Consider the following 22,250-nt stretch of genomic DNA (forward strand, 5'->3'; position numbering starts at 1 on the left):
ACTACTTCTCTGAACCTTGAAGGATGGTAATTACGTTGCTTTCTATGGGGGATAAAAAAACCTTGGATTTCATCAAAAATATCTCCATTTGTGTTCCGAAGATAAACAAAGGTCTTATGGGTTTGGAACGACATGAGGGTGAGTAATTAAAGGTGCAGTATGTAATAATTTTTTTCCGCTAGAGGTCGCTAGAGGCCTATTCAAAACAAAGGCGTAGCTTGATGATGCCAAGTTTGGGCTCGGAATCTTGAGACATGTGGTCTTCACCTCAACGGACGGTGCAAAAGAATAGGGTTAGGACTCGGGAAAAAAATCATTTTCATGGATGCGATTATTAACGTTACTGTAGTATGAAGCAGAGCAGGACCAAGTGTTGTGGGAGCTGAACGAGGCCGCTGGAGTGATTGCGCAACATACGCCTCACGAGTAGCGGGACTTTTATTATGACACAGTCGCCGGCGCCGCTTCCTCTTTTCCGGTCATGAGTATAAGGTAATGCAGCTCTGTTTATCATATTAGATACATTTGAGTGTGTTGAAAATGATGTTATAACGTTACTCTGTGCGTTCACTCGGCGGCTGCTGTGAGACACTGTTACACACTGCAGATAGATCGATTTTACAATATCATATTAAATGCTGAATGGCTTGTGTTGATAAATGGCATGCAATTAATTTTAAAATGTATTGTATGATGGAGAAAATTATGTATTACTGTTAATAAAAATAAAGCTGCATCTGATTATGCTATGTTAGCTACTTCACAAAATAATGTTTTTCTCTGAGGCATGGTAAAGCATGGTATTGCAAAAAATCAAGAATATTGATTTAAACAATAAGACTAAACGTGTTGAGCTATATAACAATAATTAGTTTTTTGTCTATAAATATATCAAAACAGTTGTTCTCTTGTCTATTAAAACGTGTAATATATTAAAGCGTCTTTGGTGTTTCCATGGTTTCTACAAAATAAAACCGGAAACCAAGGGTAACGTGGGTATGACGCAATTGACAGGCGACTCCTCACACGTCCCGGAGCCTTGGTTAAAATTGCAATTTTCTCACGATTTTCAAATGGTTAGAAACATTTGGAATATTGTAAGTACTCAAGTGAACAAAATATATAACACTGGCCTAGTGGTTTTTGGATATTTTACTGCAAAAATATTACATATTGTACCTTTAATGAAATAAATTTCATTTTTTGGGTGAACCCTTTAAAGGTGCACTATGCAGGATTTTCTGAAAAAAATAAAGTATATGCTTATACTAAAATATTGCCATTAAATCATTACTTATAGTCCCCTAGAGGTGTGTGGTGGTGTTTGTATTCTTTTCTTCCGTGCTTTGGCCAGTGGGTGCGTGGCCCCAGCCAAATAACGTTGTATGGCCAGGGGCGTAGAATTTAAGGACGCTAGAGACATGTCCCTTCCAATATCTAGTGACCACTGATTTGTCCCTAGCAATAATTTCGATAAAAAAATTTAAATATATTTAAATATAACCACTGTTGTCCGATTATGTCTTGTTGTTTTTATGTATTACTTATTTTATTTAACCTTTATTTAACCAGGAAACATCTCGTTGAGATTAAAAATCTCTTTTGAAAAATGCGTAATGCCTGGAACACAAAAGGTTAATAGATCTCATTCTCTTTTATGAGTACCCCCTCCCGAACCCACATCGCTAATTTGATTGGATTTGTTTTTTATTTCTAAGGCTGTAGCTACATTTGGCTTTTCCCCTAGTAAAATTTGCATTCGAGGGGCTAAATATCATGTTATCATGTTGGGGAAAACCGCAGACTTGGCAACACTGAACTGATATCATGTCAGGGGAAAGAGAGGGCGTGGCTTCTGGTGGTGTTTCAGCTCAAAATACCCCATTGATTTGTTTTAATTAATTTTTTTAACTGCTTATTTTGGGGCATCATTAACTATGCACCGATTCAGGCTGTGGCCCCTTTAAATCTCGCGCTCCAAACTATAATATAGTGCATTTACAAAGTTCACACAGCTAATATAACCCTCAAATGGATCTTTGCAAGATGTTCGTCATGCATACTGCATGCATGTGTCGGATCATGTGAGTAAAGTATTTATTTGGATGTTTACATTTGATTCTGAATGAATTTGAGGCTATGCTTCGTGGCTAACGGGCTAATGCTACACTGTTGGAGAGATTTATAAAGAATGAAGTTGTGTTTATGCATTATACAGACTGCAAGTGTTTAAAGATGAAAATAGCGATGCTCTCTTGTCTCCGTGAATAAAGTAATAAACAATGGTAACTTTAACCACATTTAACTGTACATTAGCAACATGCTAACAAAACATTTATAAAGACACTTTACAAATATCACTAAAAATATCATGTTATCATGGATCATGTCAGTTATTATTGCTCCATTGCCATTCTTCGCTATTGTCCTTGCTTGCTTACCTAGTCTGATGATTCAGCTGTGCACAGATCCAGACAATAATACTGCCTGCCCTTGTGTAATGCCTTGAACATGAACTGGTATATGCAAATATTGGGGGCGTACATATTAATGATCCCGACTGTTACGTAACTGTCGATGTTATGTTGAGATTCGCCTGTTCTTTGGAGGTCTTTTAAACAAATGAGATTTATATAAGAAGGAGGAAACAATGGAGTTTGAGACTCGCTGTATGTCATTTCCATGTACTGAACTCTTGTTATTTAACTATGCCAAGGTAAATTCAATTTTTGATTCTAGGGCACCTTTAAAGTTACACTATGTAACTTTTTATGTTTAAATTAACTTTCAAAATAACATTCCTTCAAAGTGTGTTTTTGTTTTACCCTGATTCACTGTGGTAAGCCTGTTATAAGTGTTCATATTTTAGACGTGTCGGGATGTTTTTGTGAGAAATTGCGAACATACACTGTAAAAAAAAATGTTTTCACCTATTTCAACTTAAAAATTTAAGTATAATCAACTTGGTTGTACAAGTCATTTAAACTTAAATTATATTAAACTGACTTAAAAAAATGTACTTGCATCTTATAACTTATATTAAAAAAAAGATGAAATTGCATAAATTATTTTGATGAATTAAAGTAAAAACATAAGTTGCCAAGACTTACTGATCATATTTTTGTATGTCACTTATCTATTGTGAAGGGTCATTTCATTTTGGATGTAGGTTGTGCTGGAATTTATTTTCAAGGAAGTACCGTGTCTATTAATGGGTATAGATACAGTTATATCTTCAACTAGTCAGCTTGAGATCCTTTCCATCTATACTGGTTACATCTCTCAAGCCTAGTAGTGAATGTTTTATGAGCAGTAGGATAACCATATTCATCCGCACAGTCAAACAGAGCTGAAGCACATCCAAAACAATGTTCTTCTGCAAAACGCATGCAAGAGGGCCAAAAGTTACATAGTGTACCTTTAGGAAAGGAACAGTAATTTGCAATTATGTTAGACATTACTCTGGCAGTGTAAAAGAGAATAAAAGATAATAAAAGTAATTAAGGGCTAGAGTTAGAGACAAGGCGGAGACACAATGGCTGGACCCAAATATCTCAGCACAGAGGGAAGAGATCATGTAAAGAAGGGACATTAATATGGCAATCATCACAAACAATCATCACAAAACAAAATAAAACAAAAACAAACAAACAAAAAAACATAAAAAACAAAATAACAAGCAAACAAATGCCAAACAATAAGTCAAACAAATAGCAAATACAATGAGCACATGTTTGAATGCTAAGAACATATTCTTGATTCAAGAATAAAAAAAATACATAAACAAAATATTAATTAAACAGGAAGAGAAAATAGCCAGAAGAAGCAAGTCCAATTTGCAGTGAAACCTAAAATCCCACAATGAAATTCATTTAAGCTGGAAAATACGTCACCTTCCTTCAGCTGCAGCCAGCATGTCCTGCCTCGTCAGAGGGATGCATTTGGCTGCAGTTAGGTACAGATGTCCAAAGGCAACAGACTTCTGGCTTACAGAAACTCACCCTAAACCTGGGCACTTTGATAAAGGGGCAGAGTAAAAGAAACTAAAGTGAATTGCATTTTGAATGTACAAATAGGAACTCAAAAGAAAAGTTCTGAGGAGTGTTTTGTGGAGAGTTTCTTTTCTCAGTGTTCAATGCAAGTCAGGAGGAATTTTAATATGAGATTTTTTTCATTGTCAATTATACATGCATTTCTGAGAATATATTTTGTACATGTTGATTTTTCGCATTGGAATTTTATACCAAACAGATTTGTATAACATTTTTCCACAGCAAAACCAAATTAGATTGGGAATGTGGGACCTAAAGGCACTGAGCCAATTATGTTCATTCACAAAACTAGAAAAATGCTGGACAGCCAACTGGAATTTCCCAGGGGAAGACAGTCTGGCTGCTTTGAGTTTATTATTATTATTATTTTACTAACTTTTAATCACTAAGTTAAATTTATTACAAAAAATAGGACTGATATTTAATTACTATTTGCATGTTTGCTACTCTGATGCCCCCAAAAAGTTTTAGTTTACTCTGAAATATACATTTTTTTTTTTTTTTTTTTGCATAAAATAACGTTTTTTAAAGGCTTTTCTTGTATATTCTTCCAGCAAGGCCCAACATTGACAACAGGAACAAAATCATCTAGATTTTGGTAAAATACTACAATCTATGCTACATGCAATCAGATATATATTTTTAATTAAATAATGAGTATTGTTTTAACGTTTACAGTTTTCTTTATATTTTTTGGTTAAAACTAAAATAAATGTCCCTATTTACGACTTAATGCGTGTTCCTGGTCTTAGTGTGAACGATTCATCAGTGCATTTTCTCTGTAATCTTTTATAAAAATGCGCTCCACCTCTGAAAAGACTTTCCTTTTTGCCTGATGTCACCAAGCCCTCCCCTCAAACCACCTGTCATATAGAGACCATTTTTCATTAACCAAAGTAATCAACCACAGAAAAAAAATGGACAGCTGAATAAGCATCATGATGTAGGCTTTAGTTCCAGTCTTCAGCATCTGACTCAAGTCAGCTTGAGAGAAAAGATGGCTCAAAAGACAAAAGCCAAGCTTACCTGCGGCGAGAGCTGTTGACGGAGGAGGTCCTGCCTCTCCACCACTTTTTTGACTCATAGCGGCTGCGTTCTGCTCTCTAGAAGATGGCAGCTGCAGCTCTTTCGGGAGAAGATCATATACCGATTCTAGAGGGAATCAGAAGAGAAATATATTAATCATGGGTACGTGTACATGACAACCATGTGAGTTTTTTGTGTACAGAAGACAAAGTTGTATTATGCTGCCAGGCCAGTAGTTGGCGATGTTGCTTTGTAAAGAAACACTACACGCCTATAGCATGCGCATGACATCACCGTTTTCACAAATTTGCGTTTTTGTAGTTTACATGGAGTCGATAACGGTTACGTTTTTTTTTTTTTTTTGTAACTTTCACTTGTTTGCATTTTAAGGCCCAAAAACTCATTTGTCATGTAAATGAACAGCCAAATCGCATAAAAAGTTTTACGTTTTTAGTTGAAAATGGTGTCAGGTAAACATACACTTCACTAAAAATGCTGGGTTAAAAACAACCCAAGTTGGGTTGAAAATGAACAAACCCAGCGACTGGGTTAAAGGTTTGTCCAACGTGCTGGGCAGTTTTATTTAACCCAATTATTGTTTAAAAATTACTAATGGCTGGCTTAAAATGAACCCAAAATTGGTTGAAAATTAACAATCAGACACACAATTACTAGAGGCAACGATAATAATCAAAAGATTAAAATTTATTAATAACCAATTTAATAAATGTTTATAGTTTAATTACATTATAAAAAATGCTGGGTTAAAAACAATCCAAGTTGGGTTGAAAATGGACAAACCCAGCAATTGTTTTTTTTTGTTTTTTTAACCCAGCGAATTGGTTGTTTTAACCCAGTGGTTGGGTTAAATGTTTGCCAAATCTGCTGGGTAGTTTTAGTTAACTCAACTTTTGTTTAAAAATGATTGTATTGCTTGCTTAAAATTAACCCAAAAAAGGTTGGAAATTGACATTTATTAATAAGTTTAAAGGTGCAGTATGTAAGAATTCTGTCCGCTAGAGGTCGCTAGAAGCCTATTCAAAACAAAGGCGTAGCTTGATGATGCCAAGTTTGAGAGCGAAATCTTGAGACATGTGGTCTCCATCTCAATGGACGGTGCAAAAGAATAAGGATTGGAGTCGGGAAGATATCATGTTCATGGATGTGATTATTAACGTTACTGTAGTATGAAGCAGAGCAGGACGAGTGTTGTAGGAGCTGAACGAGGCCGCTGGAGCGATTGCGCAACATACGCCTCACGAGCAGCAGGACTTTTATTATGACACAGTCACCGGCGCCGCTTCTGCTTTTCCAGTCATGAGTATAAGGTAACACAGCTCTGTTTATCATATTAGATACATTTGAGTGTGTTGAAAATTTTGTTATAACGTTACTCTGTGCGTTCGTTCGGTGGCTGCTGTGAGACACACTGCAGTAAGATAGATTGATTTTTAGAATATATTAAATGCTGGATGGCTTGTGTTGATAAAATGACAAACAATTCATTTTAAAACGTATTGTATGATGGAGAAAAAAAGAGCTATATAACAACAATTAGTTTTCTGTACATAAATATATCAAAACAGTTGTTTTCTTGTCTATTAAAACGTGTAATATATTAAAGCGTCTTTGGTGTTTCCATGGTTTCTACAAAATAAAACCGGAAACCGAGGGTAACGCGGGAATGACGCAACTGACAGGCGACTCCTCACACATCCTGGACCCTTGGTTAAAATTGCAATTTTCTCACGATTTACAAATAGTTTGAAACATTGGGGATATTGTAAGTACTCAAGTGAACAAAATATATAACACTGGCCTAGTAAAATCTTACATATTGCACCTTTTACCCAGCATTTTTAGAGTGTATGTCTCAGTTAAACACAGCAAGTTAAAATAGCCTTGCACAGATTTCTTTGTGGCAACTGATATATGCAGTGAATTTCCAATATCTCATTTCAAGTGGATTATCGCCCGGCAGGGCTTGATAATCAGCACAACATTTATTTCAGTACTTTTCCATGACCATAAAAGTCATCTACATCTGTCAGTCCAATTCCAGGTATACAGTGTCTTTCTGAACCCTACACGGCCTGGCCATCGACCTGCCTGGCCATCACTATGGAAAAAGTCCTGACAGCTTATTTTACACCAATAGTAAGTGATAAATACCATTTTTGGCATGCCAGAGGCCTTAGTCACCACTCTTGTGATTGTAGTGGGTTATTTCAACAGAACAAGAACACAATGCCTTCAATCCTAGTTCAGGACTCTGATCAGTACTACTTTGAAAACAAGGCTGCTGCAAAGGGACGAGGAATTTGAAAAGTTGAAACGTGATTTTATACTGTTCCCACCAGTTAGTACATATCAAGCAAAAAAAATAAATAAATAAAAATAAGTAAATGAAAATACCCGTTGCCCATCTGTCCAGTCAAGCTCCTCAAATCCTCAATTATGTACCTTGGAATTGTAATGTTTCAGTGCAGATTATCTCTCACAGTTGTGTGGTCTCAGAGATCAAAGCAGGATCATTAATTGCCACACCTGCCAATGGCGGGAGAATGGAGAAAATGTACCAGTTACGAACCTTTGTGAGGGCTGCCTGATGCCATATTAAAATTAGGCTGCGAAAGATACGAATACAATCTGACCAGTAGGTTTGGCTACCTTAATGTTATCAGGGATATCCAATTTTTTGTTCATCCCAAACCCCTTCGAATATCTAGATTTTTAGTATTGGGCTGCACAATTTGGTCAAGAAATTATATTCTGTTATATATTGCAATTGCAATTGAAGCATCTGTGCAAAAAAAACTTAGATGCCACACTCCTGGGGGAAAAAAAAGGTTCTAAATAGAACCTTAAAGGGTTCTGTCAGGCACTTCCCATCATGGTATAATTTTAAGGATTTAATATTAATTAATACATTTTTAATTTATTTAATATTTTGATTACATTTTATTAATTAAACAGCTTTAAAAATTGAAATAACCAGTTAAACATGAAACTATAATGCAATCATATAAGACATTTCTTCTTTTTGGCATAAAAGTTCTTTAAAATTGAATCAAAAACCCTAGTGTTCAATATAGAACCCCTCTTTTTCTTCTCTATTGTGACATATATTCAGGTAAAATGGCTTCTTGAACAAGATGATGTACAAAAATGTAGGGCTGCAAGGTTGTGGTTTGCTATTGGTCGATCTCATGTGATTGACAGGTTGTCCCACCCTCGAATCAGTAAACACGTCATCAAAGAAGAAAAGAGATGTCGCTGCAAGAGGGAGGGGAAGATATTTTTATTGAAGATTGCGAGGGCACATGATTAATATATATATATATTACGAACTTATTTTTGCAATATACTTACAAACCCCCTGCAGTTCCCTTTTGTCCACTTGAAATTTTCTGAAAGACTTTTTCTCAATATTTCATCATCTATATGATTCATTGGTATAAAGGTACACAACAGTTGTGTCCACCAGTGGTACCAAACGTAAATGCAAAATATAATGGCTTACAAACAGGTTTCCCCAACACTTACAATGCCCTCCATTTCCCATTGGTTGGACAAACAGGTAGCCACAACCCTTAAATAACACCATTGGCTAAACAATGTGGACACGTTAGACCGCTCTGACAAAGCAAGCATGTTGCCAGAACACCATGGAGTCACACTGTTTACACTCTTTGGGGAAAGACAATCAACAAATGGTTTACTTGTAAAAGTCTCTGCACATAAGAGGAAAAAAAAAAAACTATATTTTCCAGATCTGAGGATGTTCTCATATGTTCACACTCTTTCCATCTGCATATACCCAATGCTTAGATGATTTCAAGCAGTCCTACAGAAAATAAAATGTGAAAAGCACAGGTATGTTTAGAGGCCTCTTAAATTCTGAGAACAAATTCATCTCTTATATGGCCTGAAATAGATGCAAACATGGGGGCAGGTAAAGGCAAATTCTCGGTAAGGCCGTGAACACAGTTTACAGAGGCGAGACGGGAACCAACAGACACTCTCTGTTTCTAACTCAAACAAGCCTAGGAAAGTGGATTTTAAAGGTCGTGAGACCAAAAACATCACAGTTCTTGCATAACCACCATTACTTTTTCCAAATTATGATTGTCTGGACTTTAAGCAGACTTGATTTTTCCCTTTTATATTTCACAGCATGTCCCAAAAACTATGGCATATCAGTTGCATTACCAAAGTACTTCGACATATACTTTGATATGCCTATATCATTCTATTTGATAAAGGATTATTTCATTTCTGGAGCTTGCATCTTTCTGCATGGTACCATGTCCATTGCAATACAATGAACTTGAAGGTTTAGTGATATTTTTACACACCTGTCATGGCATGTTGCTTATCAATACAGAAAGGAGTCGAGACGCACTGCATGGAATTTGCTTGTAAATCCTCACAGTTCTGAATAATAACTTGCTTTTACGCAAATAGAGTAATTGAGTCTGGTACCAATTATGCTTTTTCTTATGCAAACCAGCACATTAATCACTTATAAGACAGGATAGTACCCAAATCCTGCACTTTCCACGCATAACAGTTTCCAATTTTTGTCTTCTTAGGCTGGTCTGCACATGCAGGAACATGTGCCGTGTGCACAGAACCCTTCCAGTAAACAGATTGCCAACCACATAGGCAGAAAATATGCGCTGTGCACTAAGACTGCGGCTGCAGAATCAGTACCTGGACTGTTTCTAAGTGTTTCCACTCATTTTAAGAGAGAAAATTCCTATTTTGCTGCATAGTTTCTACCCACACAAACAGGACACAGTGGCTGCCGTTCATGTCCCAAAACACAGTTTTTCTTTCACTAGGGAAAAGAAAAACAAAGAGCAATATCATTAACTTGGTAAACATTATGATTTCATTGCTTCTACAAAACATTTTCTCACTTTCAAGCTCCTTTCTTGTTCAGACTCGATATGATGCCAAAACACACTTACAATGAATTAAAGGGCAAGAAGAAAATTCCATCATTTACTGTTCCTTGTTTTGTCCTAATCTAAACCCAGAAGATTTGCTTTTTCCATGGAACACAAAAGAAGACATTTATCTGAATCTTTGTGCTGCTCTTTTTCATTCAACTTTCTGTGAACTATTCTTGTAATTATTTTATGCTCCTGTATGTGTTATAATAAAATTATAAATCGAAATTAGGATATGGTTTAGTGTGATCATCAAATTGCAGAGGCTTAGCTAAATCTCTGTATCTGCTCTAAGTTTGAGTCGCTTCTAACATGTATAGTCTTTATGCTGAACGTCACATGAACAAACAGGTCTCACCTGTCGTCGCCTCGTTTCATATCATTCACCTCGTAACATGTCAGTAGCAGAGTCAAACAAGGTTGTGTCCTCGCACCGATGCTCTTCGGCATCTTCTTCTCCATGCTTCTTCAATACCCCTTTAAGGACTGCAGCGAGGGAGTCTACATCAATACCAGGGCTGACGGCAAGCTATTCAACATCGCTCTCTCTCCACCAAGACTAAAGTCACAGAGGTTCTCATCCATGAGATGCTCTTTGCTGACGATACAGCCTTAACGTCCCACACCTAAGATGACCTGCAACAGCTTGTCAGTCTATGCCTATAAAGAATTTGGACTGACTATCAGTCTAAAGAAAACCAACATCATGGCCCAGGAAATAGACCCCCCCCCAACTATTGCCATTGATGGGTACAACCTGAAAGTTGTTGAGAACTTCACCTTCCTTGGGTCTACCATCTCCAGCTCTCTCTCCATCGATGCTGAGATAAACAGTAGGATCGCCAAGGCAGCAGCGGTCATGGCCAGACTGGAGGCCATGAGGGTCTGGAACAATATCAACCTCACAGAGAAGACCAAGCTGCATGTCTACAAGGCCTGCATGCTCAGCACACTCCTCTATAGCAGTGAGACATGGACCACTCACGCGAGACATGAGAAGAAACTCAACAGAGGTGCCTGAGGTGCCTGCGCACCCAGTGGCAGGACAAAGTACCTAACACAGAGGTTCTGGAACTCTTCGGCATGAGAAGCATATCTGCCATATTTAGCGGGAAGGAGAATGGGTTACATTCCCAAGGACCTGCTGTATGGCGAGCTGGCAGAGGGCTCACGACTAACTGGTCATCCACGACTGCGCTACAAAAATATCTGCAAGAAAGACATGAAGCTGTCCAACATCAACATCGGCATGTGGGAGAGCCACGCAGAACACCACTGTAAATAATTACAGCTGTAATTAGTTTCTGTAATTACATCTATAATTACACTATTGACCTGTCCCTTACCCCTTAACCCACCCTTAAAAGGTAGGATAAGCAAAAAACGAATGACTCGAACTCAAACTTGAAGACTTGAAAGGTGAACTAATCAATCCTGTTTCTTGAACAGAACCTATAAGATGTGGCGCATGTGCGGTCAACCCGAAATGAGCGAATCCCTCGATGAGACAACTCGATGTTCTCGAGTATTGTTAGAGCAGGGCGATATGGCCAAAAAGTCATATGTCTGTATTTTTTGGCTAAATTGCGGAATTTTCTACATTTTTCTATTTGAATTTAGAAAAAAATAATCTGTATTTCATTTTTAAAAATCTTAATTTAACATCCTGCCTAATGTTGTCATATAAAAAGTGTTTATATTGAAAGCTATTAATACAAATATAGTGAATGTAACCATGTAGTCTGGCACACTAATAGGCCTACAGATGTGCAAAAAAGAGAAAGTTACTTTATATTCTAACATTACAATCTAAAAATAAAATAATGCTTTTTTAAGCAGAAGTTAAATTCACTAGACTAAAAATGAAAAAAAAAAGAAGCACAGACTAATTAGCTATACATATAATATATATTATATATAGTTACTGCTATCATAAAAATACACTTACATGGATCAGTCGTCTCTTCTGATTGGTCGATAACTTTTGACAGCGTTTAATCCAGAAGCAAATTCATTTCTAGTGCAAGACACAGTTTGAGCGCGTACGTGCAATATCTGAGTGAGAGGACAGGCAGTTCATAAGAGAGCACTGTATATTTGAGAGCGCACGTCCGTTTTGTGCGAGAGCAAAGGAAATCCAGGCGCGAGCAGACAGATTTGCGCTCGAGCGTTACATTGATGTGCTCTTGCGTCATAATAATATGCTCTCGACATTTGACAGTAAAATAACGCCATAGAGTTGTAGACAGGCTTCAGTCACTGAGCACCACAAACAAACAGCAGCCACCTTTTACAGTTCCTCCTGAACCAAAACAATGAGCTTATGGTGCGTTCACACCATGTCATACCCATAATTATGAGATAACAACCCGTGACATTCTACCTGGAGCTGTTCACGTCCTCAGACTCAGATTTTTGCATTTCTATGTCAACACTATCAATGCGGAAATGAATCTGCAGCAGTCTGGTGGTACAAGACACTGTCTCTTACGACGCTTTGCAGATGCTCTGAAGGGAAGGTGCTTATGCTAGCTTGCTATTACTAGCCAATCCGAAATTGCCTACCCTACTTTTAAACCTACACATACCACCTAACCTTTCCTTAATCTTACCTGTATCCCACCTCAAAAGCAGCACGTGTTCTGCAATACAACATGAAAACATTAAGTACATTGTACTTATTTTTTATGTGCATACTTACTTGTTAAAGATACTATACTGACCAATATTTTATTCAGTAATAATAATAATAACAACAACAACATCATATTTGTATATAATCACAAAATGTTTGGCAAAATTGTGCAGGCCTACAAACAAGCACAGCAACCTCTTAAAACATATATAAATCACACTTTTTTTAATCAAAGAAAAAAAAATGCAATTCAATTTCCCCCCAAATCGTGAAGCCAAATAAAACCGTGGCCTATGGTGCTAATATTAATAACACCGAAATTCAGCCACACATGGAAGATGGAAGAACAACTGAAATTCATGCTCTCCTACCATAAAGCTGAACATATTTGAGCCTATTGTGCATGAAAGAACAAAAGTAAAGGAAGGAAAAACACATTATGCAAGTTATTCCGAACTCTCATTCACACTTTCATTCACTATTGCAGATTCCTGGCACTTGATCTGATTAGCCCTGGATACGCTAGAGTGCCAGTGTTTTTGGCTGTTGGCCCATCAGCTCCCCGCTAGCCCCTCGTGTTTTTCCTCTTGTTAGCTTTTTGGCTTGATCCTCTTGTTTTATTTAACTAGCTAAACAGGTTTTGTGAAGTAGCTGAGAGGCTTGTCAAGCAGAAATGTGAACTGCCAAAAAAGAATCACAGGCAAAACAGAGGTGGGAAACAGACTACAAAGGAGTAGGTGACGTCACTATTTAGAAAGACTGAGCTCATGAATATTAATTAGCTCAAGATGACATTACTCAGTATGCAGTCATGTTACCCAACTCAGACCAAACCTTGGTATTATTTATGAATTGATGGGCATTAAATCAGATACGGTTCATCTGAATGACCTTGTAGACATTTAATGAAGTTATCAAAACTGAAATTTCAACCAAGCAGTAAGATATTGTTAGAAATAAAACCATCATTTGAATCAAATAAAACTGTCAGTAGTACATTTTTTGATTCCAGTTCAATCCATTTATGTAACAATTTATTTGATAATCTCATCCTTGCACCCAGACCTTTTTTTCTTACTAACGCAAAAACAAACATCTTTACCTGTCCTGCACTGTAAAAATGATTTTTCAAAGTTATAAATAAAATGATTATTGGAGTACGTTTGACGAAATGAAGAAAAATTTTACATGAAAATGAATTGTTTGTAAAATGTACTAGCAATTTCTGAATGAAACTTGTTTCCACACCAATTTTTCAGTGTGTTTTAAATGCTAAAGCAAGAATCAGAAATGTGCTTTTAATGCAAGCCAGAGGTGAGCACTGGATTTTATTATCTACAATGGGATGTGGACTAAAAGTGGTCCTGGCGGCCCTGATACAGACAGAGCTTTTAAAGGTTGACAAGGTGAGAGGCTCCATTCAAAGAACAAGAGGATTTAAACAGGGAATCATTTATAACACTCTACAAATGTTTATTACTTATTCCACCCTGCTGCCGATGGCACCATAGCAACCAGGAGCAAAGCGCAGCCTACATCTCCAAGTATTCTGAGCATTAAGTAGGTGGTAAAGGGAAATTTAAATGGGTGCACTATATGAGAAGAAAAACAAGGCAACAGTTGCTGTCAGTCCTCTCTGGTTTGTTACTACCAAACCACAGAGAGACAGAGAGATAAAAAGTAGAAACTGTCATATATAGATATTGGAAAAAATAAATTGCAAGTAAAGAAACGGCAAGTAACACACTGAACTAAATGTAATATTTTAAAGTAGAGCTGCATGATTCTGGATATTAATCATATTAATTTTTTTTTTTTTTTTTCGTCCAAGAGATCATTCTCCCACAATTCTGAACAGACAACTAAACTAAACTAAATAACATGCAATTTATTAATTGCTAATTGCTGCAGTCTATTTAAAAATATGTATTTTTATTTATGTAACTTAATTTAAATTAATTATTATTATTAGGCCTATTATTATTTTAAATGAGTGAATGATTCAATGACTCACTCATAAAGACTTGTTTAATTACTGGATGAATCAGCATTTTTGAACAAATCTCTTGAAATAATGATTTAATGACAAATACATTTTTTAACAGTCACTTGTCGCCACCTACTGGTGTAACGATGTAATCGATACAACCGTTACTTGAAGCATCAAGCTACTTTCAAAGGGCTTTTTACTCTATTCTGATTGCTACTGTAGACATCAGTGTTTATATCCAAACTATAAACTTTTATCCCAGTACTTCTGTGATAATTTGAATTATTGTAACACAGAAATAATCATACTATGTGGTTGAAAAGACAAAGCTTTGTGAAACTGTTTTAAACCTATACATGACAGCTGCTCTCTCTGGCTCAGCGGCAGCATAAACACAGATTTAAACGTTCCGCTGTGATCGAACTTCATAGACACAAGCGAATCATTGTCATTTAGGAACAGGATCGCATGGATGTTTGAATAAAGATCGCAATCTTTTAACGATTAATCGCGTGGCTCTATTTTGAAGTAGAACGACAATTAAATGTAGATAAAAACCTTGAAATACAAGTTCATATTTTTCATGTGGATGTAATGGAAAGCGAAAATCAGTCGATAAAACATTTTAAACTAGAATATTGAGTTGAGAATAAAATTGCTCTTATGGTGTCACTATAAAAGACATGATGCCAGTTGTTCACACTTAAATTCATAAAATTTCAAAACTAAAAAAATCTTCAGTCCATTAAAAATGCAAAAAAAAAAAAAAAAAGCCTTACATAAGTCTTACATAATAAAATCTGACCCAAACTATCAGGGAGTGGAACATAACAATGGATCAATGGAGATATGCATGCTTTCCCATCTGATCTAAATCATCTCAGCTGCATTGATATTGCCTCCACTCAGATACTCAATTCAATGGTATGGTCAATTCAGTACACAACAACAAACACTAAAATAAAAAAGGACACCAAAATATTATAATATAAAATAAAATATATAATATAAAAGTATTACCAAACTTTTTGTATTTGGGAGAGAATGTACTATGAGGATACTAACTGATTTTAATGGACACAAATTTACCTAACTGGATGTTAGCTTACATGGCAAGGCAGTTTCTTGCATTGCATGATATCTCAGTCAAATTGCAACTTTCAGGTCTTGTTTACTTTTTTTAATTGTGGTAAGTTGTCATACCATTAACCAAACGCACTGTTACCATGAAACTTAAAAATGGTTTTCTCAATATTCTAAAGCCCAAAATATACATCCAAAGAGTAAGCGAGTACTGTACGCGCACCGCTGGATTTTTGTAACCATGCATACTTGATACACGCAGATCACACATGCATATTTAATTTTGTTTGCAGTAATTAGTTTATCCACAAGGTGACAACCATGCCCTGGGGGCGTCAATTCACAAGGTAGCCAAGGAAAACCTGCATAAACAGAACAGACCGGAACGCATGCAAGCTACAGCGACAATGGAGGCCTATACAGACGAGAAATTGTGTGAAGAGGAAAGTACTCATTTGTACAACTCTAGCATGAAAGAATACAAATATATTTACATGGGTTGTAACTCGTGGTGAGAGATTGCTCAAAACTATGAACTGTTACGCTTACGAGTCAAGTGAAGTATACTTTGTAAGGCTGTGCATTTGACTGTGCGCATACACTAGCGTACGTGTAAAAGAAAAGTATACCCAGGGCTTAAAGAGATCATTTTCATGCTTTTTACACAGCAGTCAAAATTATCTTTTTAACAAATGCCATCAGAAACCAGACTATTCAGAAAAGCCATAGTCTGAGAACAAGCACATTGACAGATGTGGCAATAGATTTTATTTACAGCTCTGACATCTTTGATTTTAATGGGAATGAAAGCGAGGCTGTGAGGGATAGACATACATCTCTTCAGTGGGTTGTACTGTTATTTAATGTGTTTTTGGTGATGAAACTGCAAAAAATATCTTTCAATAGACAAAAAAACCCAGACAATATGAGATGTGGAAAATTATAAGTGATCTAGGGGCTTTATACATCTTTTTACAGTGGATGCCATTGAAAATACGGTAAGTCTATCCCTCACAGCCTCGCTTTCATACCTGTCATGGTGCTGCACTGAATAAGGTCTATGACAGCTACAATAGAGATGCATGCAAAATCTTTAGTCACATATTCAGAGAAAAGGTAAGACAACATCCTAAAGTATATTCAGAAAGTTATCGGAGTCAGACACAACAAATGTCACATTAAGAGGGTGAGCACTCCTTAATTCAGAGATAATGCAATCAGTGTCCACTTCCGCTTAAGCTCTGGACCGGTGTGATTGGATCTGCCCCCTGTCCCATAAGGGCAGTAGATAATGAGAACGTTCAAGGGCAACAGAATACATGGCCAAGATTTTACAAGCATATCAAGAGGTCATACTTTAACAGAAGCCAGAGGGCTAAATGGACACTGTTAGTCCCGCGTCAATAGCTATGGGCTAAACAATGGCCTAACCTTGAAGCGGACATAAAGGGGGACTTTGCAGACCAACCTGGGACAGGGTGGAGGAACGGAGTGTAACGTAAGGAGGATGTTTATTTCATTCTGTGTGCCACCACATGCTTCCCATCACATTTAGGATAATGTATTCCATTCCAGAAACTCTTAAAAATAAAGGTTCCAAGTGGTTTTTTTAACAGTAATGCTGTTAAATAACCATTATGGAACCTTTCATGGAACAGTTCTTAAAAGAAAGATTTTTTTCTTAGTGTTAAGAACTTTTTATAAACTTTATGTTTTTGTGTGCCAAGGCTCATATCTGCCAAAAATAAATGTCAGCAAAACATTTTGTCAGGAAGGTTTCTAGATAATTCATACAGTACTTAGATTATGCAAACAGGACCAAGAACATAATGATAAAATTCAAAATGATTGCAAAAATTTCTAGACAGAAATCGATATGCCAAAGTTATGTGGGGGTGCTTAGATAATTACTTCCATTGTCTTTGAAATATTGTTAAAGTGTACTGATGAATGTACTGAAGAGGCAAACATTTCTACTGAAACTTGTGTCATGTATTTAAATATTTGTAATTACACATTTGTAATGATGAAAGTGCAATTTAGGACATTTAAATGCAATCTGAAAACATTACATTTAGTTCGCACTTGTAAAAGTCTGGCTGTACACGTTGAACACACACAATGAAGTAGATGAAGATCCAAGTATTTAACAGTATCCACAGGTAAACATACTAAACATAATCATCACAAAGACAAGACCCGAGGGCTGTTTCATAAAACAAGATTAGAAAACAAGCCAGGCTTATTTTACTTAGTCAGACTTTTTGTCAGCGAATTCTGTATCATAAAACAAACTTAAATTAGTTCAAACTCAGTTACCCTGGCAACTTATGCTGGAAAACTAGCCTGGTCTGGAGCAGGCTAACTGTCAGGCTAAGCTGAGCTCCTCTAACACTGACCAATAGGAACACAATGATATTACAGCTGACTCTCTCACATACAATTTTTTGACTTTATTAATATATATATATATATATATATATACATAATATATACACACACACACACACACACACACACACATTTACTAAAAAACAAATATTGGTCTAAGTAGCTTTTTTTTATTATTATTATTAAAAGGTAAGTATGATTAACCAAAACATTTAAAGAGAAGTAATTTCTTAAAACTCTGAATCATTCTCAGACTTAATGCTGACAACAATGGAAGCACTTGGGAGAGAACTGTCAGGAGACGTATTTCTTAGCACAGAAGAGTATAAGAGGATAACCAAATCATTGTTTTAAGTGTGAAAATATAGCAAAAGTAACAGAGAAATTCAAAATCAATAAACCTGTGACAAGGCCCCTGAAACAATCATGCCTTCATTTGTAAGCTTTCATTAAGTGATGAGTGATTTTTTTGCTAGACAAAGAGCAGGAGAAACACTAAGTGAGTGTTTCAGAGCCAGCAAAAGCTATGAAAAGAATAACCGAGTAAGATGCAGCCTGCAGAAATGACATGCATGGTTGTTGTCCACACTGGAACTACCCACTGTAGTCAAAGCACAATAAAGTTTGCTAGCCTTTTCCAAGGCCCATATTTAATCTATACTCTGGTCTCTCTCTCTCTCTCTCTCTCTCTATATATATATATATAATGTGTGTGTGTGTGTGTGTGTGTGAAACCTACAGGTTTTCCCTTCTTACTGGCTAAATGTTTTGTGCCCAATATTTAATTGTTTTAAAATATATGAATAGCCTACATTTCTGTTTGGCAGCTGTAGTACTCTTTCTGGTTATTAGAAGAGCAGAAATTAAAATCACAAAATTAAAAATTAAAATAAATATGCACAGACTAAATTTTAATTGGTAAGATGAATCTAAACTCAGTAAATGGCCCAAAGTAGCTATTGATTTACCCCATTACAATAGTCCATTTACAGTTACTATCATAAAAACACACTTACTTGTAGGATTAAAATTGTAAATAAGGCACATTTAATGTCCAACATCAAATATTTTAGCGAAATGTATATTTTAGAATTATTGCGCTTCTATTGCGTTCCGTCTGTTTAGCGCGCATGCGCGCAGCAGCGCTCTTTCACTGTTAGTTTAGCCGCAAAATGGAAATATTTGCATGACTTTCTAACATTTACAGATGGAGAATAAACTTGTGAAAAGTAAGTTATGCACTGAGGAAAACCCCATCTCTCAAACGCATAAAATAGCACAAAATGTATGCTGTTACCGATGGTGGATTGATTTGATCCATGATCGACCTCTAGGGCTGCTTAAAAAAAGCGTGCACGCGAAATTATCTTGACTAGGTAAACCTGTATCGAATTAGCGGGACTACGTGAACTTCAATTACCTTTTATGAAACCGTTTTAGCCCAAACTCATTTGTTAGGTTAACTCAAGTCAGGTTTTGGAGTTTAATCCTCGCTTTTCTTAGCATCTTTTATGAAAGAGCCCTCAGACAACACTGGACTGAAACAAGGGAACGTAAACACAAAGGAAATGATGATGATTAACGACACACACCTGAATTGAATAACTAATCACGTTAGTGTCCATGACGACAGATAGATGGTGCAAAACGAACACACAGTCCAAACAAAAGGAAACTGACAGTACGCCCCCTCCTGGAAGGCACGACCTCATGGCAAGACAGAAAAGAAGAGGGAAGGAGAGTGGGGGCTCTGGAGGTGAACGAAGAGATGGCAAAGGGATGGAGAGGAGTGAGTGAGTGAGTGAGCGAAGATCCGAGAGGGGGGTGGATAACAGGAAAGTCCAGGGTGGTGAGGATGGTGGATGAATCCAACAGGTGGCATTATACAGAGGCAGGTAGATGGCACCCCAATGCCAAAGCAGCGTCTCTGGAGGGAGGAGCCATGGAGGAAGACAGCCGGATGATATCATGGTCATGACAGCAGGCGATGGCGACATAGGAGGTGACGCCCAATGAAGTGAAAGGACACAGATGACCTTGGCGACAAACAACGGAGCCACAGTGACAACCTCCCAAGGTTGATCCGGATGGCAGAGGTTGAGCTGGATCGACTGAGGGCAGAGGTGGAGCCTGAGGGAAGACGAAGCTAGCCGCAGCCAAAGAGGTGGAGAGGTGGAGAGTCGGAGGGTAGCTAAAGGCCCACAAGTCTGTGGTGAAGGTGGTGCGATGTCCGACCCAGGTGGAGCCAACATACCGAGGGAGCCCGGCAAGGCCAAATGCCTGATGATCACTGCTGACATGGAGGGTGGAAGAAGCGCGGGTGTAGGAGTCAGGCTGTCAGGTCGAGGTGGAGTGCAGCACACAGAGACCGAAGGTGGAGCCCTGGCTCCCCAAGCCCAGGAGGAGATGACACGGTGTAACCTCAGCACTGAGAGGAGGCTGAGGTGGAACGGATGGGCTGATGGGAGACAGCGATGACTGGGTGGCAGAAATGGTTGGGGACTGGAGAGGAGCTTGAACGGTCTCAATGGTATTTTGGAGAGGGAGGTTGGGTGGGAACACAGAATTTGGGACATGACTGACAGATTCTGATGATGATGGGGCAAATAATTCAACTTCTCCAACATGACAACAGTTCTCCCATTCCGAAAAAAAAAAAACTCACTTTCAGTGGCGGGAGGGTGGGAGTGGATCACTTCCATGCCCTCAATTTCCACAAGAACTTCTGCAACGATACATGGTGCAGCCAGCTCGTACACTTGGTCAGACACACATTGCTCAGGCTCTGTTGTGGTGTTCGGCTCGGTCGCTCCCGTAGGCACTGGCTCAAATGTCGAGGCGGAGTCACTTATGCTGCCTGCAGTGGGCTCGTGCTGCTGATCTTCGTCATCTGGGTGGTTTAGGTTGTGCACTGGGTTATAAGTGGGGCTGGCGTCGTCGTCAACGGGTCCAACGGTGAGCGGCACCGCCAGCACCCACTCCACGAATTCAATGATGCTCCCCCGAGGACCCTTACTCAGATAACTGCGCTCTTGTGGTGGTGTTGGGTCCGAGTATCAGGAATGAGCACAAGCAGTCATCCGGGAAGGTTGTTTGTTGGGCCAGGTTGAGATAGACCTCTAGAAATTCCTTGAGAGAGCGTTCTCCCTGTTAAGGCATACAAGGCGAACTGAAGGGAGCTCCATGGTGAGGGGAAAAACAAAAGTCACGTACAAAAATACATGTACAAAAATAAAACACAAACACTTTTTTGGTCTGGGTTTCTGTAACGGTCTGGCTGTATAAACAGACATGACGAAGAAGATGAAGACTCAAGACAGTCTGTAATAATATCCACAGATAAATCCAAACATAGGCAGGCACGCAAACATGACCATCACATAGACAAGACCAGACAACAATGAACTGAAACAAAGGAACTTAAATACACAGGTAGATGAGGATGATTAACGACACACACCTGAAATGAATCACATTAGTGTCCATGACGACAGATAGAAGGAGAAAAAGGAACACAAAGTCCAAACAAAGGGAAACTGTGACAGCACTTTTATATATTGCAAATATATTCTTGTCTTTTTAATAGTGTGTTAAAGTGTACTTCTTTTTTACATGGGTATACTATCTGAGCATGACATTTGACCTCTTGAGTGTGGATACACTGTACTGAGTTTGACAAAAATAATATAAACATTACATGCGCTACATTTAATGCTGTATATTTGTTTTAAGAACTTAATAGGAAATGCATACATTGCATCGTGAAGTGCAGCTTCACCTGAGGTGACATTTGTGAGAAGCCCGTTCTAGCTCTCAGCTGGATCTAAGAAGAGTGTTTTTAGCACAGAAACAAGTCTGTGTCTGCTGTGTTTACCAGCAGCTTCACAGGGTGACGGAGAAGGGAAGAAACAGCCATTGGGCTCAGATGAAAGCAGGGCCTCAGCGCAGTGAGGAATTCATGCTGTTTACACAAGCATGGCCACTGCACTGACAGGCTCAAATGCACACAAACACCCTCACAGACACAAACACAAAGCCATCCAACCCTCACTGAAAGAGTGAAACTTCACATATAAATCCCATTCAGTGGTAGGGGCAATAGTGAAAACCATCTG

The 22,250-nt window shown here is 37.8% G+C and overlaps 1 protein-coding gene across 2 annotated transcripts in view; it reads right to left on the minus strand.

Annotated features, from left to right (window-relative positions):
- The window catches only part of nfat5b (nuclear factor of activated T cells 5b), a 75,917-nt gene that overhangs the window by 27,915 nt on the left and 25,752 nt on the right, over window positions 1-22,250 (minus strand). Inside the window, exon 2 of one of the 2 annotated variants that reach the window (XM_067400061.1) lies at window positions 5,079-5,204. In XM_067400061.1, the coding sequence (XP_067256162.1) occupies window positions 5,079-5,204 (126 nt within the window). Of the gene's footprint in view, window positions 1-3,893; window positions 4,291-5,078; window positions 5,205-22,250 lie in introns of those variants that run through there. The other variant, XM_067400062.1, reaches the window with a different exon arrangement.

This window comes from Chanodichthys erythropterus, chromosome 11 (genome assembly GCF_024489055.1).
Source record: "Chanodichthys erythropterus isolate Z2021 chromosome 11, ASM2448905v1, whole genome shotgun sequence".
Taxonomy (NCBI): Eukaryota; Metazoa; Chordata; class Actinopteri; order Cypriniformes; family Xenocyprididae; genus Chanodichthys; species Chanodichthys erythropterus.